The sequence below is a fragment of the Emydura macquarii genome, unplaced genomic scaffold (assembly GCF_026122565.2).
Source record: "Emydura macquarii macquarii isolate MOO-44397 ecotype Brisbane River unplaced genomic scaffold, CSIRO-AGI_Emac_v2 contig_2768, whole genome shotgun sequence".
Lineage (NCBI taxonomy): Eukaryota > Metazoa > Chordata > Testudines > Chelidae > Emydura > Emydura macquarii.
Genome location: NW_027132905.1, coordinates 5,024,753 through 5,050,947, shown reverse-complemented (window position 1 = coordinate 5,050,947; position 26,195 = coordinate 5,024,753). Strand labels below are relative to the sequence as shown.

At 40.9% G+C, this 26,195-nt stretch overlaps 1 protein-coding gene across 1 annotated transcript; it reads left to right on the top strand.

The window, feature by feature from the left end:
- Window positions 1–1,743: 1,743 nt before the first annotated feature.
- MAML1 (mastermind like transcriptional coactivator 1) lies at window positions 1,744–25,853 on the top strand. Its single transcript, XM_067566402.1, has 5 exons — window positions 1,744–2,270; window positions 12,966–14,381; window positions 17,584–17,844; window positions 22,016–22,127; window positions 24,029–25,853. Exons 1-5 carry the CDS (start codon window positions 1,899–1,901, stop codon window positions 25,015–25,017), a joined length of 3,150 nt encoding a protein of 1,049 aa, XP_067422503.1. The 5' UTR covers window positions 1,744–1,898; the 3' UTR covers window positions 25,018–25,853.
- Window positions 25,854–26,195: the final 342 nt, after the last annotated feature.

Sequence of the window (26,195 nt, the reverse complement as noted above, 5' to 3'; positions counted from 1 at the left end):
TCTTTTGCCTCTTGATTCTCTTTAGTTGGGCTGTCTAATACCCTCTTCAAGACTATACTTCCCCCAGTGTTTAGTTATTGTAGCAAGTTCAAATGTCTAAACTTCAGCTGGCTGTGTGGAAAGGGAGCCATTCACTTAATCTTGCACAATAAGTGCCATACCCTCTACTTGGAGACTTTGTTCATTACTGTTTAGAAGAACCTGAGCTGTCTATCCTGCATGGCCATCAAAAATCTAAAAGTAGTGCTTGCTGCTGTCTTGTGAGCCAAGAATTTTCTTCCCTTTAGGCTTAATCAGTTTATTTTACATTGGTCTATTGCTTCTATTCTTGCCACTTCAGCGTAGTGGTGCTGTTGATAAAGTATATCAAGTTGTTGGAGCTTCTGTAAGTAGTTTTTAAACAAATATTAATGTTAAATTTAATATAAGTCCTTACCTTTATAGAGAATCAGTAACTAGATATTTAAATACTCAGTCTTACAGAACATCCAGTTGTATTCGGTTTGTCTGACTAGCAGCTTACTTTAGAATGGGTTTGGCATTGGATCCCCACCTTTAATGCTATAGTCCCTGTTTATGCATCCAAGGATCACATTAGCCTGTTTAGGCTCAGTATTTCAATGGGAGTTCATGTTCTGTTGATTATGCCCCATCACACCCATTCTCCTCCTCATATCCCCCCCTCCCCTACCATTTTCAATTAGTACTTTCTGCACTTGAGTTCTCCATCCTGTAAGTATGGCCTACATTCTTTGGCTGTAGCTGTATCTATTTATGTTCTTCTGTGTAAAAATAGATGTTTACTTACACCTACCTCTCACTACTGTCGGTGATCTCAGGTTGCCTCTTCCTTTCTTATTATTTCTCCCCCCAGGAGAGTTACCTGCCAATTTCTCACTGATTGTTTTTTGTTCCAGATCACTGCTAGTGTGGGGTATAGCATGGGTCCTGGGAACCCCCCAGGCTCACACCTGTGGGGGGGGCCATCTGGGGCGAGAGTTCCTGTTTACAGTGCCAGGGTGAAACCAAGCCCTGAGCCAGTTTTATTCCCTTTAATGTGTACCACCTTCACTGTATCCTCCACTCATTTGTTAAGCTAGGGCTGAGGCCTTACAAAAGTCTAGGTCTGTTTCCTTTTCTCGCCCCCTGTATCATTTCCTGACACACCATCGCCTTCCTCTGCCAGGCTCCATTGTTGTTAAACCTGGTTCTGCTGTGACCCGTCTTTAATAGTGCACCAAGCAGGCCGGGGCGGGGATTTCCCTTGCTGCCCCCTCCCCCGACGGCCTGTAGAATGCGGGTCCGAGCTGTCAATCACATACAGCCCCGCTCCTTAGTGCTCATTGGCTGTTTCCCAGCCGCTCCCGCCTCTTCCTCAGGGATGCCTTTTAAAGGCGATGAGGGTCACCGCCCCCTTCAGTAGCGTCAGTAGGCCCCGCCTATAGCTCCCCGTTCCGGCGAGCCGGTGGGCTTGACAAATTGTCCATCATCTCCCGCGACGCGCGACGTACCCGTGACGTCAGACATCACCCAGGAAGCCCCGCCTATTTATTCTGAGCTCGGCTCTTAAGGGGAAAAGCAATTTCAAGATGGCGGCCGGGCAGCTAACAATGGGGAGTCGGGGCTTCGGGCCGGCCTGAGCGGGGCGGCCGCCGCGCCTGAGGGGGAGCGGGGCGGGCTCGGGCCGGGGCGGGCAGGGCTGAGGGGGAGGGAGCGGCACCGGCACCGGGGTGAAGGAGGAAGTGGGGTGCGAGGAGCCGAGTCGGGCCGGGCCGGGCAGAGGAGGAAGTGGGGGGTGGGCGAGGCCTGAGGGGCGCCCCGGACTCTGCCTCGTCGGTGTCGTGGCCATGGTGGCGTCGGTGTGAGGAGCCGGTGAACGGCGGCGGCCCCCTCGGTCCATGGTGCTGCCCCCCTGCCCCATGGCGGAGTTCGTGGTGCCGCGGCACAGCGCGGTGATGGAGCGGCTCCGCCGGCGCATTGAGCTATGCCGGCGGCACCACAGCGCCTGCGAGTCCCGCTACCAGGCCGTGTCCCCGGAGCGCCTGGAGCTGGAGCGCCAGCAAACCTTCGCCTTGCACCAGCGCTGCTTGCAGGCCAAGGCCAAGCGGGCCGGGAAGCACCGCCAGCCTCCCCCGGCGCCGCCGCCACCCGCCCCCCCTCCTGCTGCTGCTGCTGCGGTCGCGGGCAACGCCGACAGGACTGGAGCCAACGGCCTGGAGACTGACGCCGCGACTAGCGAGACGCACGGCCGCAGCAGTACCTTGATCGCGGTAAGGAGCGGCCCGGTCCCGAGCTGGCACCGGGGTCGGGGTGGGTCAGACAGTGCCCAGCTGGCACAGCCACTTCCCCGTCCAGGCTGCACACGAGAGGAAAGAAAACCCCCAACCCTTCTCGCGCTGGAACCGTGGGCCGTACTGGCAGGCAGGCTCCTCTGCGCACAGAGCTAGCATTACATTGTTCGGCCCCTGTCTAGTCCGTACTAAAACTCAGCGGTGGGTTCTTCCTGCCCTGGCTGCCATCCTCCTGCACTGACAGCGGATATGGAAGGGACAAGAAGAGTAACTTCCCTTTAGAACGGTCACCAGTGTTTCAGCAGCTCCGAGTTGTGCTCCATGTAGCCTGGCTATATATGGTTCTGGCAAAGTGACCCAAAGTTGTCTTTGCAGGAAGAGCCTGGGTAGTACTTGTTAGGTGACTGTTTTCATGGTTGTGGGGTTTTTTTTGGAAGTGGACAAGGAGGGCGATTGAAGCTGTCAGGCATTAACCCATGATTCTCGGTGGTAGGTAAAGACAGTTCTTATTGACTAAAAGTTTTCTGCTTTTCAAAAGAGTAATGTCCATTAATGCTATACCACAGTGGAAAAAACTAAGTGAAGTGCTTATTTGCCATTTTTTCTGATGGGTGTGAGCTAATACTGACCAATACACTGATTCTGTTCAACCCATTTAAAAATGGCTTAATTTTCACAAATGTAACCTCTCTGGTTATGTACTATAAAATGATATTTTATGTGCATCAGCATAGGTGTTGATTAATTTGTTCTGGGCTCTTTAGGATGGTCAGTACAATGTGGCCAAGGAGCAGGGAAATGCAGTGTAGTAGAACAACTTTTTAATTTCCTATTTTCATTAAAAAAGGTAAAATTTGTAAACTATCCAAAAGTCCACTGTAAAACTATTATCCTGAGCTCCTTTCAAGATGCTGTTGGCATTAATCAGCCACCTTTCCAGTTATAGATATATTTAATGTCACATTTTTATTTAAGATAAATGCCCTGGAGGAATATTCTCAAGAACCCTTTTATAGATCTTAGATTTAAGTCACAGCCAAAAGCAGTAGTCACGTCATTTTTAACTTGCTTTTGGGATTTGGAAGTGAATTATCTGAGGGTAAAATCTGGCATGTTGGAAGTATCAGTGAGGTGCTCAACACTTTTGTTTTGTTTTGTTTTGTTTTGTTTGTTTAAATAACCACCTTTTTGTCTTAAGCAGTCCAAACTGAAGTTGTGAAATACAGCGGTGTGTTTGGTTTCCTGAGCCCTGATTAAATGTGGATAGAATAATAGGGCCTGATTCTCCATTTTTTACACCTTGTGAAATAACTTATACAAGAGAAAAAAGGATGTAAAACACTATCAAATCAGAAATATCTACTTGCTCCAATGGGTACATTTTATGCTCCTTTTGTATGGGAGTGTACGACTATGTAAGACACGAGAAGAATCAGTCACAATGACTTTGCCTTTAGTATGACTAGGATTACAAGCAAGCATTTTTCATAGTTGTAGTATGAATGGCAAGTGTCATTTGAGTGAATCACTTTTCTTACCTCAAAAGTGGTGGGACATATGTCTTTCTGATTCCTTTGGATCCCTGTATGTACGTTGTCTGTTCTGAGGGAAAAAATCCTTATGACTGAATCAAACACTTCACACAATAGTAGAGGAGAAAAATCCTTGAGAGAAGAAACAATTTGTATTTTCCTAATGAGAATAACACTTCGGGTATACTTCACTTTCCAGGCTGGGTCTTGAATGTAGATTTGTGGTGGAGCCCAGGATTTAAATTCCTATTTTGTTGTTCATAAAATCGGTAAGGCTTCTGTTTGCTTTGTGTCTGGACTTTAAGGATTCACGTTTGTGGCTCATTCAGTTCTTTAGATAATAGATGGAACAGCTGTTAACACACTGAATCCACTTGCTTAGATTGTCAGCACACTTCTTCATATTGAACCTCTGAAAAGATGCCTTGATTCACTACTGGCATTTCTTCTAAGTTGCTCTGTATGTGGAGTTCATCTCATTAGCTTGCATTATAATCAAGACTCTAAATTCCCCAACAACAGTGTGGTTCTGACTGCACTGTACATCTGGGGAAGCCCTTCTTGTACAGGAAGCTGTCTCCAGCTGTCGATTTACACAACAGAGGAGGCCTTTAGTGTATGACTGACCTACCCTTCCTTGTGCTGGCCTGTTGCTTCTTTCCTAGTATACATGACTGTAAACTGAGTTGCTGCTGCTTTATTTTGTTACTTGGTTATAAAGTTGAATCGCTTAGTAATTCAACTAAAAAAATCCCTCTTTGTATGTTGCTTATTTCAGTTCTTTGATGTAGTCTGTACTACTTTAACCCAGAGCCTGACGTTTCACCACCAACAGTCAGGTAACAATTATCAAAGCATGCTATGTGTGGGAGGGGGTGGAGATTGTCTGGAATGTTCACTAAATCTTTGGCTTCACAGCAAAATTGTTTTGTTTTAAAATATCTTGGGTATGTTCCTTTAAAAATAATATTAGTTAAGCCATTAACCAAGTAATACACTAGCCAATGCTGCTGTTGTGAGCCTGAGCTACATGGAGCTTATTTGAAAGAGATCCATGTAAAACATTTTCTAGAAGGCTTTTTTCTCTATAGTGTTACTTTCACTTAAAGCTAATGAAACATTGATGTTAGTTTCCCCCCTTCCCCCCCCCCCCAAAAAAAAAAAAAAAAAGGCCACTTGTAATAAAAACGCAGGTGAGCTGCCAAGCTGTATAGCATCTGATGACCTATAATGAAAGGATGTTTCTGAACACCTGAATTTATTTGCTTGTGAATTCCCAGGTGCTGTATTAGATAGAGGTTTGGAATACTAAAAGGGGAGTAATGTGAGCACCTTGGTTTCTTTTTTGGTATTTTATGTGGTTGTGATCCCCTCATGGGACAAAGTCAGAAGTCAAGTGCTTTGTCTGATAGTCATTTCAAACCAGACTGTCTTGAAGCATAAACAGAAGTGTGGGTCACTTTAATCCTTTGTCTGCTTGCCAGGGAAGGGGGAGCTAATGCATTGAGACCAGGATAAATATGTTGTGACACAGAAATACCTCTAGTTGAGGGTATATGCCACCTAAGCTTGTGAGGCTATTTTTAAGGTTTTAAAAATTTCCTTTAAATAGATACTTCACATTTCCATTGCAGTCTTAAAACTTGCCTTCATAAGGCAGAAAACAGTATTTGGATAACTGTGTATCCCTCAGGCTAATGTTGTGTTTCTGAAACATAGAAATTGGAAAGAAAAAACTTAGAGGTCATAGCACACCACCTCTTTTCCAAATTTCCAGTCTGGGATTGCTACTTTGTTTCTTCCAGTGCTTTGTTAAGATAAAGGTATTTGTAAATGTCCATAAGGGAGGGGTGGTGGTGGTGGTCTGCCATTTCCCTAGGAAGACTTCAATATAGACTCAAAAATCTCACTATTTAGGAAGTCTCTTCCTGATATAGTTTTAGAAAGAATTTAAAGATTTGGATTTTCATCTGCGGTGCCTATTTCATGTTGTGTTCTCCCAGCCATGAGAGCAATATTAAGCAGGCCTGCTTACATATTTCTTGTGACTTACTTTCACCAGCAAACAGCTGTTGTATAGGTGATTCATTTTGTCTAGTATTGCCTCAAAACCTTGAATGGTATTTCTACAGTGGCCGGGAAAGCTTGGTTTAGTGTCTATCATGGGAAAGATTCTTGTTAAATTTTAAGAGCGTACAATGTAGTCTTCAGCAGCTGAGCAGTTAGTTAGGACTGATATGAAGAGATGCTGTTATACTGAAAATGACCTCTCTGCTATGTTTAGCCCTAGTGAAGTAAAGGTGTCACAGATTAGAGCCCTCCGCGGGACTATTTTTGTAATCTTGCTCCTGTCCTGGTGTGCAGTTTCCACTCACTCCCGCATTCCCACCCGCAGGGACCTTAGATCCCATAAATCCTGCAAGAGAGACAGATTCCTTCCTGGTACTAAAAATTTAGAAAAAAAAAGTTGGTTAATATATAACAAATGGAATTCAGACACTATTTTCACCACTAACAGGATAAAAAAAAAACTTGCTTAACCATTTAAAAAATTACTTTAACGCCTGTTCTAATAGACATCGAATTTCTTTCTATCCCTTTCTTAAGTTTAAATATTAAAACCTTTTTAAATAAAGAAAAGAAAAACTTGCTTTACATAGTTGAGATTCTATTTATGAAAACTGATGAGAAATTGTGTTTTCCTGCAAATTACTGCAGTCTGGTTTTTTTTGCCCACCCAATCCCACCCATAACAAAGTACATTTTACCTGCTCCCACTTTTATGGAAGTGGGTCTTGTGGGAACCTGCAGGATCCCAGTCCTGCTGCAGGGTTATATCTCAGGTGCAACATGAAGAGTTTAAGCAAAAATAAGATTGACACAGAGAAAAAGAATGTGAGGAAAAACTGAATCTGTGTCCTGACTTTAAGATCTAGAGTAGTGGCAGAAGATAAATGAAGTATTGTCTGTATTAGACTGATAAGGGTACCTAGTGTTTCATTAACAAAGCCCTAACTGGCACTGCATGCCGGTTTGACTTATTTGAAACTTTTTTTGGGGGATGGAATGCGGGGGGTTAGCTGTGGTGTGTGAATGTCAGAAATGTGTGTTTCTTTTTGGCCCAAAAATAACAATATATGAATAATTCTGCAGTAATCTACAATAGTGTAGTGCTGTCTCACCATAATTATACCATTGCCATCATAGTTCATTTCTGCTGACAAGTCTGATAGTTAGTTGCCAAACAACTCGGGCAGGTTTTTTGTCTGCTTTTTCTTGGCACAAGTTATTGCGGTGTGCTTAAAACATTTTTATTGGATTAGTAAGGCCTATAGTGTGGTTTCCTAAACTGTAAAGAACTGGAAGTGATCGGTGCTGCTGAAGTTCAGTTTAGGTGGAGAAGCCAGCATTGCTGCTCAAAGCACAGCAGTTTTGATTCAGCAGAACAGCTCCTGTAGCAAAAGTTGTCTCTTGTGAGTAATGCAGGCACTTACACTTTTATAAATGCATATCTGTACCTATTCTTTACTACAGCATGTTGCCTCCCAAACACACATGTTTTTTGGGATGAAAGTAAAAAGTCAAATTAAAGTTAGTCCAGTGTTGTGGTTCTCTGACAGCTGGCGAGGGAACAGTGGTGTGGGAACAAGTTTGGTAATAAAATGCTTTTCTTGAAAGAAGCAAAACATAGTTGTGAAAGCTGTTTATATTTTAGTCATCAAAGTGAGTAGAGAAATTCCTAATGTATGGTATTTATAAGAAAAATTTTAAATACTATAACAAAACAGCGAGAGTCCTGTGGCACCTTAAAGACTAACAGATTTATTTGGGCATAAGCTTTCGTGGGCAGAAACCCACTTCGTCGGATGCATGAATCATCAATGATGAAGTAAGTTTCTGCCCACAAAAGCTTATGCCCAAATACATTTATTAGTCTTTAAGGTGCCACAGGACTCTCGCTGTTTTGCTATAAACAGACTCACATGGCTACCCTTCTGGAACTCTAAATACTATGTATTTACTCCCAGACCATGCCCTTTAATAAGTAACCTCTTGTGGTGGAAATAGATCACTCTTGTGTCAAATTCAGCCCTTAGCCAGGTGGACAGGGACTGTCTTACTATGTGTTTGTACAGGGCCTAGCACAAGGAGACTCTGATCTCATTTGGAGCTTGAAGGCACTACTAAAATAGTAATACTTCAAAAAAAAATTTCAGTTGCTCTTAACCTTGGTTTGGCACAGGGAGGTAAACACTGATTTCTTAGAGCATGATTATTACTAACTTTTTGATTTTGGGTAAAACTACGTTGCATTATATTTTCTAGATCAGTACACCTTCATATTTCCAATAAAATATAACCAGCATTATATTTTTACATTTATATTTCATAACAGATGTTTGTATACATAACTTAATTGCAGGGATGAAACTACAAGCATGCATTTTTTTATATATAATTCAAAAGATTAAAGGAACACTGTCAATCTTAATATTTGTAATTGATTTTTTTTTAAATCTAGTTTTTGATAAATATAGTCCTGAATTTTTTTTAAAAAAAATTAAGGGTATCACTGCTTCCTCGCTGATGTTTACAAAGTTTTATTACTGATCGTACACATACATACCCCCACCCATCCGCTTACGATTCACAAAATAAATAACAAAACCCACAAATGTTTATTAACCTTCAAGTTATAATACCCAAGATTAGTATAACAATGTACAGAATTTTCATATTTATGGTTTGACTGTCCCTTTATTATCTAATATAGTTAGAGGTTGAGTAAGAAGGTTGATTGTCAGTAGTATTTTGAAATAGCTGTTGAATTTGAGAGCGACTCTTTATTTCTAGCCTCCGATTTAGTAATGTTGAAGTAAAGCTGATTATCTATTGTGACTTTTACAATCACATTTTCCTATTTTAAAAATGCTTTTTTTCACTGTTGCTGAATAAGACATGGACAAACAGGAAACTTGTGTGGAAAGTGCTATCAAATGTGCAAGGTAAACAAATGGAAGAAAGAGGAGTATTTTTCTTAAATCTTTTTGCTAAATAACCTGATGTGATACTTCTAACAATAGTATGCAAAACACTTTCAGCCAGAGATTTTTTTTCTCCTCATTATAAGTGATGCTGTTTTAGAGATTTGATACCTGTAGATGGATGTGTAATGGAAGATTGGAAACCCAGGGCCTACTTCTAGAGCCCTGAGGCTCTCCCAGTTCTTATTTGGCTTCTCCATTAGTTTATGATCACCACTCCCCTGAAGGCACTATATCCTGGCAGCCTACTTTCCTAATAAGGAGGGTTTTGCTTCATGGTAGCAGAATTGGTGGACTAAAGTCTTGTCTGTGCTTTTCCTTTTGGCAGAGAGGTAGCTGCATTGGTACAAGCCTTAATGTAGACACAGCACATCAGTGTGTAAAGTGACTTGCTTGCAGTGGTACAAAAATACCATTGTAGGTGAGGCCTAAGTCAATTTAAAGGCCTGCTGCAGAGAACTCTAGGCATTTCTTTCCCAAAGAGTCTGAATATTATGCTGCTTCAATTCTTCTAGCTTTGAGGGGGAGAGATCAGACTTGGAAATCCAACTTTGGTCTTATGTGAATGGGAGAACGCTGGCTCATATTATTTTATTGATTAAATGGATTGATTGTGATATGAAAAACTAGCAAGAGCAACATGCCAAAAGGCCATTGCACCTCAGATGATGACCATGGGCCAGCATGCCTAAACAGTCTAAAGGGATTTCCTTACACACTGGCAAATAGTATTTATTTATTTTTCAGCGTTTCTGTTCCTTTTGGGCTTTCATCATCATAGAACTGGATTTTCTTGCTTTGAGATCTATTTGGTCAGGCTGCTAATTGTTCATGGAGTTTGTTGACTGACTCACAATGCTCAGCTGCCATGATTTTGTAAATTGTCTTTACTTGGAACTGCACACAAGAAGCATAGGTCTTGTCACTGTAGATTGATTTGGCAAACAAGTCATTTTCTACTCAGCAGAAGCCAAGAACTGAGATGTGGAAACTTTTGTTTAGTCTTCCCTTCAGAGGAGGAGACCCCACAAGATAAAGCAAGTAGTTTGCAAGGCAACTACCCAACTTTATGGATTGGGAGGACTTTGGGTTCCGTTACAGTTTTTAACCTTATTTTAACTAGTATTTATCCTATTGACATGCAGAGGAAAAGGCTTTTGGCTGTTGGAAACTTTTGTAGTTATGTTTTGCCATGGGGGAAATCCACATATCGAAATGTCTTCTTGGTTTTCTTAGAAGTAAAAAATAAACCAACGAGAAGCTGAAGTCAGTTAATAGCTTGTATGTAAGTCAAAACCTGGTGTCTTGCTGACAGATCTCTCTCAGGCTCAAACTTAGTGCATTGATGGCAACAGTAAGTGGTAGGTAACTTTTTTTTCTGGAGCATCTATACAGGATGCCATATGCTGCCCAGATGTCTTTTGAACATCCTCTAGCTTTGATGAGGCTAAGCAAGGTATTAAGCATCTTAATGAATTTTTTAAAAATCAACTTACCTACTATCCACTCTTAGTAATTTTATGAAGGTAGGTTTGTTTGTTTTATTTTTTTAAACTCACTTCACTTTGGAGCAAAGATGCAATACAGCTTGAGGTGAGAAAGTGATTTTTCTTGGACTGTCTTCATGATTAAATTGTTGCTTTTTGTGGTCAGATCTCTGAGCACTAACAAAATCATTTTAACACCAATGTGCATTAAAATGAATTGGAAGCTTCTAAATTTTGAGGAGACGCTATGAAAGATATAAGGTATGTGTTCTTCACATAAGAATTTGCCCCAACTTTGGGAAGAATATATTCAATATTAAAAGTTCAATTACTGCTTTTGGGTTTCAGATCTTTCTGGAGATACCTGCATGTGAATATTGAGGGAGTGGTGTCTAATGGTTTTTAGAACAAAGGAGGATTCTATTTCTGATGTGAGCCACTGACTCACTATGTGACCGTAGGCAAGTTACTCAATCATCTTGTGCTTTAATTATCCTAGGTGGGAAACTGACTTAAACATTAGGAAACGTGCTGAAAAGCGAATGCTGCATCTGTACTGAGTTCTTGGTCAATTAATTACAAAAAACACAATGAAAGCGGAGCCAGCAACACTTTCTTTTAAAAAAAAAAAACAACAAAAAACAAACCCTAGATTTGTACCAATTTACTCAGTGCTTCTTAGCTCAAGCTGTAAGCCTACAGTGAAGGCCAAAATACACCAGTATGTCAGCCTCCTCAAGCCTCACCCATTCCTGCCTAGTCTCGCACTGATCAGATACCTCTCCCACCAATACCCATGGTAGCACTAGAAGATCCTGGTCTCCTGCAGGCTGAATTCGGTGCTTCAAATTAAAATATAGCCTCCTTTCCCCCCTCTTACTGCCCCCCGATGCAGACATCAAAATAATCAGTGTTGCCTCCTAAAATCAATTGATAGTGGGTTACCATTTTGATATATTACTAATGCTGAGTTACTCACCCTGATTTAGGAATAGCAGATGTTTCCTCCCAGGTATGTTATGTAGCCCCTTCTCCCCCTTCAAAATCCATTTTTGCTGACTCTGCACATAGTCTTCTGCTTGAGTGGTGTGAGACTGAGGTTCCCCTCCTCTTGGTCTGGACTCATCCCAGTCCAGAATAGGGAGGAGTGGACTGAGTAGGGAGGGTGCATTTAGTGTATTTAAAAAAAAAAATGACAGGTCCCTTTGCTACCATGTCAGAGAGCTCTTGTATGATGGGGCCTCCTTGCTGACACCAGACAGATGCCTCTTGTGGGAATTCTGCAGCCATCCCTACTGAAGGCTGTATGTAGGGGTCCCCACCATCCCAGATGGAGTGATAGCAGAAGCCTCCCTGTTCCAAACACACAGCACTCTGCCATTGGAGTGTATTTACACTAGGAGTTTGTATATTTTGAGGAAGTAACACTAGCAGTTAATGCCCCAGTGGAGATGGCATTTATCTTTTTAAATGAAGCTTTGTTTCTGCACAAAGTGATGGCATTTGCTGGGAAAACTTCCTGTTCATCCTTGTCGTGTGCAGGAGACTTTTCAAGCCTTGCTTAGGGTTATTGGTAACAAGTTTATAGATTGAGAGTGCTGCCAGAGAAGATAAGCTGAACAGATCCCCAGCTTTTGTAATGACAAGGCTGACTAGAATCTGATGCTGTTTCCTCTACTCGCTTCTAGATGGCACTATAAAATAAGAGAACTTGTATGTGCAGTCTGATGAGGCAAGCTACCTATACAGGGTCAGTAATGAGCTGTTTGGTTTATCCATGGTGGTAGTTATGTATGCTAGGCAATTAAATACTCTGGGAAGAACATGTCACTCAAATTCATCCCTGTGTGATACAGGAACACTGATCAGTGTGATTTGAATCACTTTTAGATGAGCATTAGATGGTATTAGATGGCATTTAGATGGTATTTATAGAGGAGTCAGTATTCACACAAAACAAAACCATGATTTGTGTACAAAGAAACTACAATAACAAACTATTTACCTTACAATAAACTCGTGACTACTATATAAGTGGCTTATAGCACAGCCAGACCCACTCCCACCCCTAATACTTACCTTTTACAGTTATCTGTACAACGTCTCATCCAAAAAAAAAAATTAACATGTCAATATGCCAAAATTCTGAAAAGAGGGGTTTAATAACAATTTCTATACATAAAATTTTCTCCATTGTCTTTGTTTTAAATTCTTTAGCTGCTTTTTGCTTCCGTTGTTCAAAGCAGGAAGTTATGATTAGATTTAAGATGATTTTAAAAAGGCCTTATCTAACAATCTTTCTTGAGAAGATTATTTCCTTAGGAAGATGACTTGCAAAAGAGCTTGTTCATGACTTGTTCTATCTTCCATCTTTGTAAACTGCTCTTGTGCTTAAGGTTGTAGTATTCAGCATGTCTTAAAGTACTGAGTAAAATTAGTTGGTTCAGAAACATTAACTTATTGTGAAGTGTGCCATTATAGTGGAAACTTTAGCCTTTGGATGTTTGAGGATAGAAGAACTGAGCTAGCTATTGATATGGTATGAGATAATGGTCATATTGTAGTGAAACATAGAAAACTAAATCATTTAAAATTGGCTCTTTTTTTCAGCAACTCCATGAGACGGTGAAAAGAAAACTTGATAATGCTGCTTCCCCTCAGAATGGAGATCAACAGAATGGGTATGGGGATATGTTTTCTGTGTCCAAGAAATTACGTCGTGAAGATGGTCTTGTAGGGGTAAGTGGGTCCTCCAATGGAATGCCGCCTTTATCCCCACTACATCAACTTGACAAGAAATCTTCCAATGGAGATACCTTACAGCTCAATGGAAAGCATTCAGTGGGACTGGATGGCATCAACAAAAAGTGTCTTCCAGATTCTAACCTTCAGCTGAATGGACATAGTGATGCTGATGACTCATTTCCTTTGGGTTTGAACAAAGAGCTCAAGCAAGAACCAGTGGATGACCTTCCTTGTATGATTGCTGGAGCAGGGGGTTCTATATCTCAGAATAACTTGATGCCCGATCTTAATCTTAATGAGCAGGAATGGAAGGAGCTCATTGATGAACTTAATAGATCAGTGCCTGATGAAGACATGAAGGATCTATTTAATGAAGATTTTGAGGAGAAAAAGGATGCAGATTCTTCAAATTCAGCTGCACAAACTCCATTGCCACAAGACATTAATATAAAGACTGAATTTTCCCCAGCGGCCTTTGAGCAGGATCAGATGGGGTCTCCACAAGTCAGGTCTACTTCATCGGGTCCAACATTCATTGGAGCCTCCTCTGTACCTGTTAGTGCTGCTTCGCCAGCAGTTGGTGGCTCTCAAACTATGTTCCAATCTTCCAGTCAGCCAGTGACTGAAAATCCTAACCAGTCCATGATGCAGGCATCAAACCAATCTCAAAATGTGCAGAGGCCTCTACCCAATGTCTTATTATCTGGACAAGGCACAGGAAATGCCAAAGAAATGTCCTCTGCTCACCAACTTCAACAGATAGCTGCCAAGCAGAAGAGAGACCAGATGTTGCAGAATCAGCAACAGGCTTCGCAAGTCCACCAAACCAGTCAGTCCCAGACTGCTGCCAACTGGACATCTCGTAGTCCACTGGGTGTTCCCTACACAATGGAGAATCCCACCAGCCCTTCGGTTTACCAACAGGACTTCAATAACCAGAAACACATAATTCCTAGTATGGCAAATAAGAGTTCTCCCAGGACTGGAAGCAATTATCATGTGAATATGTTGAGTCATCAGCCAAACAGCCTGAACCAGAATCCTGTAAATAGTCAAGGCTCCATGCTAGATTATGGCAACACAAAACCCCTTTCACATTACAAAGCAGAGTGTGAGCAAGGAGTTACAGTACCTGGCCAGAACAAGACACCTATCCTGGCATATCTGCAACAACGCCAGCAACCGCCACTGCCTCATATAAATGATGAACAAAATGGGATGTTCTTGAGGAAGCAGAAGCCTGGAAATATTGCCTATAGACCTCTAGTACCACACAGTCAGGTAAATATTCAGGGCTGTTACCATTGTGAAGTAATTGATCTTGGAGTGCTGGGTAGGTAGGACTAGTATCCAATTATTAGTTTCAATTATTTTGAAATCCAGTTTATTGCATATCCTTATTTTGCACTTTTAAAGCAAGCAAAACCAGGACACACAACCAAGGAAAAAACATCTAGAAATAACCACATTTTCCATTGGGTACAGCAGAGATAGTCCTTTTTTTTTTTTTTTTTTTTTTTTTTTTTGGCCAAGATCCAGACTCCAGAGAAACATTTTTCACACCACAATAATAATATTAATAAGTAAATAAAAAGATTTTGTGGTCCGTTCAAAAGCGTCTGGCAGTCCAGGTTTGGCTTGTGGTCCGCCTATGGACTACCCCTGGGGTACAGTGTCTAATAGTGAATACTAATAGCCATGCTGGTAAGATGTATTCCAACTTAATACACAATGCGGGCACCAAATTCTTTAATATAAGTCACTATCTGTAAAGATACTTGAAAACTTTTTAAACATTTATCTAAAATAATTTCTTGTTTAAAACTTAAAAATAATTCTCAAAAAAACCTTACTTTTATATCCTTTCAATCAATGTCTCCCCTTCTTCTGGGGTAACCTGTTTGAAGACCTCAGGTCTGTTTCCTTCTGGATATTCTTATTCCTGAGGTTGTTGCTGCTGATATGAGTAGTTGGAGCCAGTGGGAAATCAAATGGACTGTGTTTTAAGTGAATCCCGAGGTTGGTCATCTTAAATCTCAGATTGTTGAAGAGACCTATATCCCCATGTGGAAATTAACAGTGGTAACATTTATTTGCCTGAGGCAATGTGCAGAATAAAAGTGATCTGCATGAAAAATGAGTTTGTATCCTCTTTTGCTTTACGGTGTTACTAATGTTTTTTTCCAAAAGGCTTGTTCTGCTTGTTTTATATTAAAAATTCATGTCTTGTCTACTGTTATTCCTGGAAGACTGCAGAACTAATAGGATACAAATACATGATTGGTTTCACAAATACAAATCAATGCAATTGAGGGGGACTTCTCAGAATATTTAAAACTGTGGTGTTTAATGCTCAGACTACAAATGCTTGATGATTAACAGTGGAGAGAAAATATCTTTGTTAAAAAGCCTGTCCCTCCAGCTGAAGGCTGTTAGAGCTCCTACCCCAGTAATATGGTCCTCCAACATTACCTCAATCAAAAAACAGGAAAGACAAGATTTGATGTTTTTAAGGTAAAGACCAAGCAGAATTATTTTGTACATTAGAGCTGCTTTATGCTTCATAAAAAGCAAATAAGGCACGATTCCAATGTTTTTCCTTTGTAAGTCACTTTTAACACTGCACTGATAAAATGGGGACTTAACACATAAACAGCTGTTTTTTTTTCATGTTTGCTGATTTGGGGCTGGTTCACACAATGTGCATTGAAATAACAAAAGATGTTAAAGATGTTTTGCTGTAAGTTTGTGTAGACCAGCCCGTAGACAGTGCAGCATCATATATTTTTGGTTCACAGTATTTGATTAAACTGGGGGAAAAGGGAGCCGCAATCACATTAGAATATTTGACAATTTAATAAAATAAAAATGTGTGAAAAATAATTATGAAAAATTGTGTGAATATTATGATCAAAAGTAAAGATGGGGTTGGAGGATTACTGAAGGTAACCATAAGAACTGCAAATAAGACTTTTAACGTAGTTACCTAAAGTCTCCTACTCCTAAAAGAGCAGAGTTTTTCTGCAGTTTTCAGCTGTGTGGAGAAAACATAAGAATATTGAACAGTAAATATTGGATGCTAAACTAAAGACCAGAACTTATCTCTGTACTGTTAGTCTGTTTGTTTGGTTTTTTTTTAATCAGCTTTTCTAGAGTCTAATGGCTCCATACATCAAAAATCATGATTTTGGGGCTGTACATTTTGGTGAGAAGTACTCACCCATACTAAATAGCACCAACTCCTTATTAACAGATAAAACTCTGGTTAAAAATAATTCAGTTGTGCAATCAGAAATTGAAAGAAGCCTGATTAGTGTAATATTTTTGTAGGTATCTACTATGTAGAATTTCACGTTCAAATAGAATGCCTTTCAGACTTGCTTTATGCAGTCTTCATTTGAAATAGTCACCCAAGTGAACGTAGAAAGTATCTGCGCTTCACACTATTCACACTACTTGTGGTATGCTGCGTGTAATTAATGTTGAATTTAATAAACTATATTAAGTCTAATCAAGGAAGCAAAAGCTTTGGTGAAGAGGATTATACTGGAAAGGCTATCTGCAGAATCAAGGCTTAGTGGAAAATGCAAATGCTTGCAGACATGAGTAGTCCTGTAGAATTCAGAGTGCATAATAATTGTGCACTAATAATGTGCATACATTTTTGCAGAATTGGTATCTTGTATTGCTTAATCCCATCCTGTAGTTCCTTGTAGTTTACTAAATTAAATTAATCTCTCTGTGCCTGTAATAAATCCCCCATTAAGGTTATTTCGGGATAGAATTCAAAATGTTTCTTCATTTCAAAAGAAGGTTGTGGGAGCACAGATGCATGTTGTACTAATGGTCTGCAAAATGCCTTTGAAAACAGAACTGAAGTCCAGGAAGATTGAATAAGGATTAATAGTTAGTCCACTACATTTACACTAGCAGGTTGTCAAGTGGTTATTTGTGGATTTTCCCCACCCCCACCATTCTATTCATAACTAGCAGTGTTTTCCTAGCTGTATAGAAGAATATATAGGGCCATTCATTTGCATGAGGTGTGGGGAAGTGTTGTAAATAAGAATGACACTGCAGCCACCTTCCCTCCCTCGCTTTATTCATGTATAGCCCTTGATACACATTTCTCCTTGGCCACCTTGCATTTCTTTTTGTTTCTCAGGCAGTTACTATGGCATTATCACCAATTAATCTGAAGCCTTATATATAAAGTATTAAAATATTTTGTTACATTTGTTTTACATGCAAATACAGTTTATTAATCAACTGTGTAAAATACAAAAATGGATAATGGCTTGCAAGTGCCTCTTTTCTTAGGGATATTTTTATATGACTTAGGTCCTGTCAGAGAAAAAGTTATAAAAGTACTTTGCTATTTGCTAGTTCTGTGATCATCTGTCATGAAAATGATTATTTTACTGACTTGCATATGTTCAGCAGCGCACAAGCCATTCCTGTAACTGATATTTATATTTTGCAGGATCAAAACCCTTCTCCCAGTGTTCCTCGTGTTCCTGTTTCTGTCCCAGGCCCTGGTGTCAGTGCCCAGCCTTCCAATGTTTCCATAGCAGGTAACCATAACAACACAGCCTATCTCAGCAATCAGCAGCAAGCAGTGGTAATGAAGCAACACCAAATGTTACTGGACCAACAGAAGCAGCAACAAAAGCATTTGCTGATGGAGCAACAGAAGCAGCAATTCCTAATAGGGCAGAGGCAGCAACAACTCCTAGCTGAACAGGTAAAAACAGCCATACTGGGTCAGACCAATGGTCCATCTAGCCCCGTATATTGTTTTCCGACAGTGGCCAATGACAGATGCTTGAGACGGAATGAACAGAACCGGGCAATTATCGAGTTATCCATCCCCTGTCGTCTACTCCCAGCTTCTGAAAGTAGAGGCTTAGGACACCCAGAACATGGAGTTGCATCCTTGGTCATCTTGGTTAATAGCCATTGATGGGGTTATCCTGCAGGAACTTACCTAATTCTTTAACACAGTTATAGTTTTGGCATTCACAGCGTTCCTAGGTATAAGTTTCACAGGTTGACTGTGCATTGTATGAAGTAGTACTTGATTTTGTTTTAAACCTGCTGCCTTTTAATTTCTTTTGGGTGATCCCCTGGTTCTTGTGTTATGTTAAGGGGTAAAGAATACTTCCTTATTCACTTTCTCCACACCATGCATGACTTTATAGACCTCTATCATATCTCTCTCCCCCTTTAGTCATCCCTTTTCCAAGCTTGAAAAGTCCCATTTTTTAAAAATCTCTGTTGATATGGAAGCTGTTCCATACCCATCTTTGTTGCCTTCTCTGTACCTTTTTCAATTCTAATTCATCTTTTTTTAGATGGGGCAACCAGAATTCCATGCAGTATTCAAGATGTGGGTGTACCCTGGATTTATATAGTGGCATTATATTTTCTGTCTTCTTAGCTATCTGTTTCCTAATGGTTTCAAACATTTTGTTAGCTTCTTTGACTGCCACTGCGCATTGAGCGGATGTTTTCAGAGAACTTTCCACTGACTCCAAGATCTCTTTCTTGGGTGGTAACAGCTAATTTAGACACCGTCATTTTATATGTATAGTTAGATTATACATACAAAATGGCGGGGCCAGGAAGAGAAAACTCATCCTTTTTTTTATCATAAGAATTAACTTGCATTGGTGAATTAAAGTACAGTAGATTCTATTTAGTAGCAACCTTCTGGTTGCGAGCAAAATCTGAAAGTTGCTAATAAGCAGAAAGCAAGATTGCGGGGCTGCAGCCAGGGAGGGAAGCTCTTGGATATGCCTTCCCTGGCTGCAGCCCTGAAAACCTGTCTGTGGGGATGTCAGTAGCAGGGAAGGGGGGCTGCAGCCTGGAAGCTAGTATTTTCTGTGGGAGCACTGGCTAGTGGGGCTGTACTGCTCTCTCCAAGGGTCAAGATTCAACACATCCCAGCACTTCCTTCTCTGTGTCCATCCCCCCTGGTAGGGCACAGCCTGGAGAGTGCAAGGAGAGATACTGTGCAGCTCCAGGATGCAGCCCTCCCTTCTTGCTACTGCCCTGCCCACAGCTCCCCGCACAGCCCCTTACCTCCTGTGCAGTCCCTGTGTGTGAGGTCCAGGTTTGTGGAGCTGCAGCTTGAGAAAGAAGGAGTGGGAAGGGCTGAGCACCAGCTGCAGGCAGGTTTGTAGGGCTGCAGCTGGGGAAGGCATATTCAAGCACTTCCTTCCTTGACCATAGCCCTGCAAACCAGCCTGCAGGGGGGCCTGTCTTCTGAAATATGTTGCATGCCATTGCCAGTATTCAAATTAATTAACATTCAAGTTAGCGAGATGGGATTGGTTCCCTTTAAAATTTTGCTGTTAACTGGAAGTTGTCAATATCCAGGTTACTATTAAGCAGAATCTACTATAGTACTTGAAACCTTGATAAGTTAAGGTTTTGGTGGTTTTTTTAAAAAACCCAAAAACCTTAAACTTTCCCCTTGTGAATGAAGGGGAACTAGGTGGTGCTTTGGGACCATTAAACTGCTGCTTGCACAACTGTTACAACTCACATTTATTTTGTGCCTAATTTTTCCATACAAAACGTATCCCAAATATGTTGCACAGTTTATTAAGGTGAGATCTACTTAAGTAGTAGTTTATCTTTTGTATTATGAGGTACAGTCACGGGGAAGGAAATGTTTCAGGTTAGATTTTAAAATAGATATGGAATTTACAAGTGGAGAGATACTAGGAGATAATTGCAGAGAGGAAAGAGATCATATCCGTTATGGTCAGATTATGTGGAGAAAGAGAGGAGACCAGAAGTAGATGGAATAGAACAAAATACAAGGTTGGGATACAGGTGAGATGTTTTGAAGGGTTTTAAAAATGAAGGCAATCTTAAATTTTCCAGGGAATAGGGAGTCAGTGGTGACTATGGTCATACTACTTTGTGTGTGTGTGTGGACAAGAGGTTTTCAAACAATACCATCTCTCCAAATCTGTCTGTAACCTTGCCGTTGTCCTAGACTCCAAATCCATCTTCAGTATTTAGGCAGCATGCAGATGCCGGGGCATACCATTGTCTGCATTCCTCTTCTCAAAACACTCGTCCTCTATCACTGCTCATGTTGACTACTCCAGCTCTGATCTATGGCTTCTCAAACTCCTAGTTCTCCACAATGTGCCAATAATGTCCCCTCTTGCTCAGGAAACCTGTCTCCTTCATTCCTCGGAATCCCTTGTCAGCCTTGGAAGATTCTGAAGGCTTCCAATGATATCTCTATCTTTGTCTCCTTCAGGAGATATTCCACTTTTCCACCCTTTCTGCAGACCACCAGCAATAACTGGATTCTTTTAGTATCTAGTGTAGTTGAAGCTGTGTTGGTCCCAGGATATTAGAGAGACAAGGTGAGTGAGGTAATATTTTATAGGAGTTGGTCCAATAAAAGCTATTACTTCTCACCCACCTTTTATCTCTGGATTCTTTTAGCTCAGGCACCCTCCCTAGCATATCCATTGTCCTGCCAGAGCACAGGCATTAAACATTAATGACCTCTCGTTTGTTTGTTCTGTAGTTTCTTCCAAACGGGGTGTGATTGATAGGTGACGCAGGGTCTTTGTTAGGCATGACTAATCTAGACAATGAGGTTTGGTATTTGATGTTATGAACTCTCTCAGAAATCACAAATTGTGCATAGGCTGATTCCTCAAATCATCACATAACTCAGCAGTCTGTTTACCCTGTTAATACAGGGTCTCCACATCACCTCTGTCCAGGTGGCAATAATCCTTCAGTCCTGCATGACCTTAGTAGTTTGTTTCTCCTATTGATGTAGGTTTCTCAGTATAAGTTCCTTTAGTCCTATTCCCATTGGCATAGAGGTTGAAGGTTTTTCTCCCACACAGGAAGTCTCTGGCCCCTAAATAACCATACATGCCCAACTACAGACCCCAGCACTATACCCTTGCTGTATTGCCTAGAGGCCTTTCCTTCAAATGCCTACCCTTCATGGGAGTCCTTTTTCTACTTTTCCTGTATGCCTCTCCTCTGCCTCACTTCAGCTCTCTCTGCTTTGGAGCCAGGGATAGCTTAACAGAGACCATTCCTCCAATTGATTTAATAGACTGTTAACAAAATAGTCTTAAACAGTGAATAACATCACAGCTTGTTTCTCTATCATAACTAAAGAACTTGTAAGTTTCATAGTCTTTCAGGAAAATTGGGCTATGCAGAAGCAAGAAAAAACTTTTAAAACAACTTTTCGTCGTCTTGATATGTAATCAAAAGCAAGAAAATTCACTTTTCTGTTTTTCTGTGCTTCTTTAAAATGTGACACATTGATGGTGAGAGAAGTAGGGAAAAATGCACTTTTTACCCTGTAGTGTTTTCAGAAATGTTACTGAAAATGGCTATTTACCTCACCCACCTTGTCTCTCTAATATTCTGTAATATATTTTATTGGCCCAACTTCTGTTGGTTAGAGAGACAGACTTTTGAGCTTATACAGAGTTCTTTTTCAGGCCTATTTACTGAATAGGCAGGTGATTGAAAGACCAACATTCCTGGCTTCTTAGTATGTGAGAGCATTTAGATAACGCATTGCAGCAATTTCTAATGTATGTTTCCGTCACCTTGGCTTTCAGTTAGTGCACTTTTTTCTGAGTTTATCAGAGTTATGTGAACCATTCATTGTTTACTAATTTGCCCTCCTGTCCCTTCCTCTTTTAAATGAAAATTATTGTAGTTGGCTCCTATAAAGAGAAAAAGTATCCTTCTGCATTGGCTGTATAATATACTATTAAGGCCCCCACAGTTACCAGCCCTCTGATCAAAGCGTAGGTACCTTGATCTTTGCCCTATATGAAGTTGCACTTGAAATCAAGTGTTGATTCTTTTTTTTCTTTCTAACTCTTGCATTGGACCTTTCGTAGGAGAAGCGGCACCAACAAGAGCAGCAGCTCCAGCGGCACCTAACCCGACCACCCCCTCAGTACCAAGATCAGGCACAGAATCCTTACCAGCAGCAGGTTGGACAGTTCACAGGTAAACAAACATGACGGTTCAATTAATAATGGTGAAAAGAGACTGAAGACTCCCTACTCTTATTCCCAAGGAGCAAAGTCCCTTGACTTGATAACTTGTTAATATTTTTCTGTTCTCATCTTTTGATACTTCTCTTTAAATTTGTGCTCTGAAGTCAGTTGCTAATTAACAAAAGCATCTGTCTCACATACATTGATTGAAACAATGTTTTTATGCTAACTTAAGTATCCAACTCCTTAATACACCTCTGGGAATTAGTCTGTAATGCTTGGAATAAGGGATGTCAGGAACATTCTTACATGTCTTTACATTTCCCCAAGGGTCCTTGGCGATCCAGTGATTTTCTCCTTCCCCGTCCCACAGAGCCCCCAAATTATAGTTGCCTTGCGTCCAATACATGAAGGCTGGATGTAGCTCTTTCTGAAGCTTAACAGCACCACTCCCTATATTCACCACAGAACCTCACAAGAGAAACACAAGAACCCTTTTCCCCCACTTAAGAGCCTGAATTTTTTTGCATCCACACTCTTATCCCTGCTGATTTGAGTGAGAAATATGAGCTCTGATCCTCTGTATTTTACGGTGATAGTCTGCATTTATTTGGGGGTAACGCGCTACATCTGTTAGTGTACTAATGCTGGTAACTAGAAGGTGTAATTATCAGCCAGGTGAGATAGCATAATTAATGTGGAAACATTTGGAGGCCAGTAATCCACCATCTTTTTAAACAGAAAAAGGCTTCCCCAGCATTGGGGCAAGAAACTGGTTTGATTGTATATATGTCCGCAGGTATTGGGCCACTTACTTTCTCAGGAGGTAAAAGAACTTAGAAAAATAGCTCATTTCCTTTCTCCTTCTGTCCTGCTGTCCACTCACCTCCAATATCCCCACTAAAGGGGGGAACTACTTAATGTGGAACTATAAACAGGATACCATTATATGAATGATGCTGATGGATGGTAACATGCAACATCATAGTCAAAGTGAAATGAAATATGGCTTCTATGGCCAAGCAACTATTTCTTCAAGATAAATAACAGAAATAAGTTGATACAGACATAAGAGAAAATCCTTGTACATCTGTAGCAGGTAGGTATGCAGGATAGATGGTGAATATTGTCCTTTAGTCTGAGTGTTGCAGTACTTAATTCTCCCTACCACCACTAGAAATGCCATAATAGATTTGTTAGAAATACTGAGTGTGTCCCTAACATCTTCCCAGAGTTACACCACTGCTTCTGTCCTATAGTCATGTTGACTCTAGTTATTTAATCACTGTTACATCCAGGCATATGTACCTCCTCTTTGCTTATTAGCATGGCAAAACAGTGGACTCTTTCTCCCCTTCTGAACTCTGCTTTTTTATCTTTAAAAATCTGATTCCTACTGCAGGGCTAATGAAATAAAGGTCTTTAGGAGCCTACAGATTAAAATAGATTTCTAGTGGTATTTTCAGAAATGCTTAACTCCAATTGATTTCAATAAGTTAAATTCCTAGGTGTTTTTGAAAATTCCACTAGGTACCTATCTGCATTTTTAGTAGCCTAAACACCTTTAAAACTCTGACCTTTGTGATCTTGGGTTCTGCCTTCTTAAGAGAAGTGGCATTCAAATTGCTGATGTTCTGTTATAATCACACCGTGTGTATTGATCAGTAGTGAGCTCTGACTGGGGCAGCAGTTGGATGCTTCTTTACTGACATACGACAAAAATGATCGTACAGGGAAAGATGTATTCTAGAACTTTCCCTTTTATACTGTGTGTATGTATGTTGTAGATGTTACAATTATATTTGGTTAAATGCATTTACTGCTGATATGTTATAGTGTTTAAAGATCTAGATAGGCTTTGGATAAACTGAAATAAACAGTTAACGTAGAAAATACCGCTCTGTATTACAGGGTCATCTCCAGTCATGACTGGGATAAGTAACTTAGGACAGCCCAACTCCAGCAATCCACGGATGTTTTCTCAGACCCAGAACATGATTCAGATTGGCCCTGGACACAGCTCTGTACCTCCTCTCCAACCAGGCTCCGGTCAGCAGGATAGGGGTGTGACTCAGTACACTAGTATGCAAAACATTCAGCGAGGGGGTCTGTACAGCATGGCATCTGGTATGACACAAATGATTTCACAGCATGCAAATCAAAGTGCCAACGGACAATTACAGATGCAAAGGCAGCCCAGCTTGGGTCAGGGCACTCCTGTTCCTGCTGGGTATGGGCAGAGCACCCTGGGAAACCCAAGCATTTCTCAGCAGCACAATAAAGGGGCACTGAATCCAACCATAGCCAAACCACAAATGGCAAGAGTGCCAGCAGCTATGGGTGCCCAAAATCCCTCTTGGCAACACCAAAGTATGCCTAATATGAATAACCAGACACCAGGAAATGGTGGCTTAGGGTCATTTACTGCCAGCTCCACTTTCCACATGCAGCAAACTCACCTAAAGATGGCCAACCAGCAGTTTGCTCAAGGGATGCCTCAGGTAAGCCTAAGCACCAGCAGATCAATGGCCTCCATGAACTCTGCTGTCTCTGGGCAGATGTTGTCATCTTTAGGTGCACAGCAGAGGACAAATCCACCTACACAACAGCAAGTACCCTCGCAACAAGTCTTGCCTAGTATGAACCAGGCCGTTCCAGATCTGACTGCTTTCAGCCAGAATCCAAATCAGCAACTGCCCAATAGAGCCAATCTGCACTGTACTCAAGGTTACCCAGTGAGGACAACGAGTCAGGAGCTGCCTTTTGCCTACAGTGGCCAATCAGGCAATAATGGACTGCAGAGCTTGACTGGTGAAACAGACCTGATAGACTCTTTGCTGAAAAGCAGGACTTCAGAGGAATGGATGAATGACTTGGATGAGTTATTAGGAACTCATTAAAAATGGGGGTGGGAGGTTTTCTACATCTTATTTTTTTAATTTCATGAAATATAAACTACATTTGGACCAAAAACCTGTGGCATTGAAGGGACTTGCAGGCATTAGAGGTAAATGGTTGGGAAACGGACTGGAGCTGCTTCCCAACAAACTTTGACACACAATGGTGCACCAAGAAGGTCTGCAGTGACAATGCGCTTATTTTTGTGGCATCTGTGGATTGCACATTTTAACAAGTCAGGCAAATGTTTGTGCATCCCAGTCAGCCCTTCAGAAATCTGACTTGCCGTTTTTTGAAACTTAGGTTTTTAATTATTTAAAAATAAACAAAAACCCACAACAGTGGGGCAGAAAGAAAGCAAATAACTGTGCAAGTATTTTGTGTGTTAGGGCTTATTCTCCTGCACCTAATACTTGAGTTGATTATTGTTCCCAGCTTGGTATGCTATTATTACTGCCCTACCAAATTTTCTACTTCCTTTTTGTGGGAGGAGAGTACCTGATGTACACCTGAGTACATTTGCAAGACATTCTCTATTTGAATCAGTCCTTTTTCCCCCCCAGTGAAATGTGTGCCTATACTCTCAACAAGCAAGTGGTATTTTCACAGTAATATTTAAAACAAATTTTTCTGAATGCTGGTGATAGATGAAAATGTTAAAACCTGACCAGCTGGCCTAGGTTTGTGACTTCCTTAATGGATTGTGGACTTCCAAGTTCCAGTTTGCACTCTGTTGTGGAGGGACACAGAGTTCTTGGCTTTTACCTTGCTATGTTTAAAGAGGGGACTTCCTTATGGGAGAATTTCTTCAAATATATAAGACTTAAATGTAAACCAATTTACTTTGCACATGTTTCTTCATAATTCATTTCCAAAGTTAGCTGTGTTTAAAATGAGGGATTTGCTCCAGGACAGCTCATCTTTTTTTACTATTTGTTTCTGCAGTATATTTATGATGTGGACTTTGTGAGATCAGTCTTCTCCAAAACTAATGATGCCATAAGCACAAGATTTTGTCACTTTAGGATCAAGCGCATAAAAGGAGCACTGGGCTGAAAAGTGGAAAGTCTTTTCTAAAATGTAAATATCTGCAAGGAATAGCACAGGGAGCCTGGAAAAATACTAATCGTGTTTCAAGATTGCTCCAGTGTGAAAATCTTCCACTTTAAATACTCTTCCT

Excerpts from the sequence above, each read along its gene's own strand:
- MAML1 (XM_067566402.1), top strand. The coding sequence starts at position 1,899 with ATGGTGCTGCCCCCCTGCCCCATGGCGGAGTTCGTGGTGCCGCGGCAC. Across the intron at positions 14,382-17,583 it reads CTCTAGTACCACACAGTCAG|GATCAAAACCCTTCTCCCAG; the intron begins GTAAATATTCAG and ends TATATTTTGCAG. Across the intron at positions 22,128-24,028 it reads GCAGGTTGGACAGTTCACAG|GGTCATCTCCAGTCATGACT; the intron begins GTAAACAAACAT and ends TCTGTATTACAG.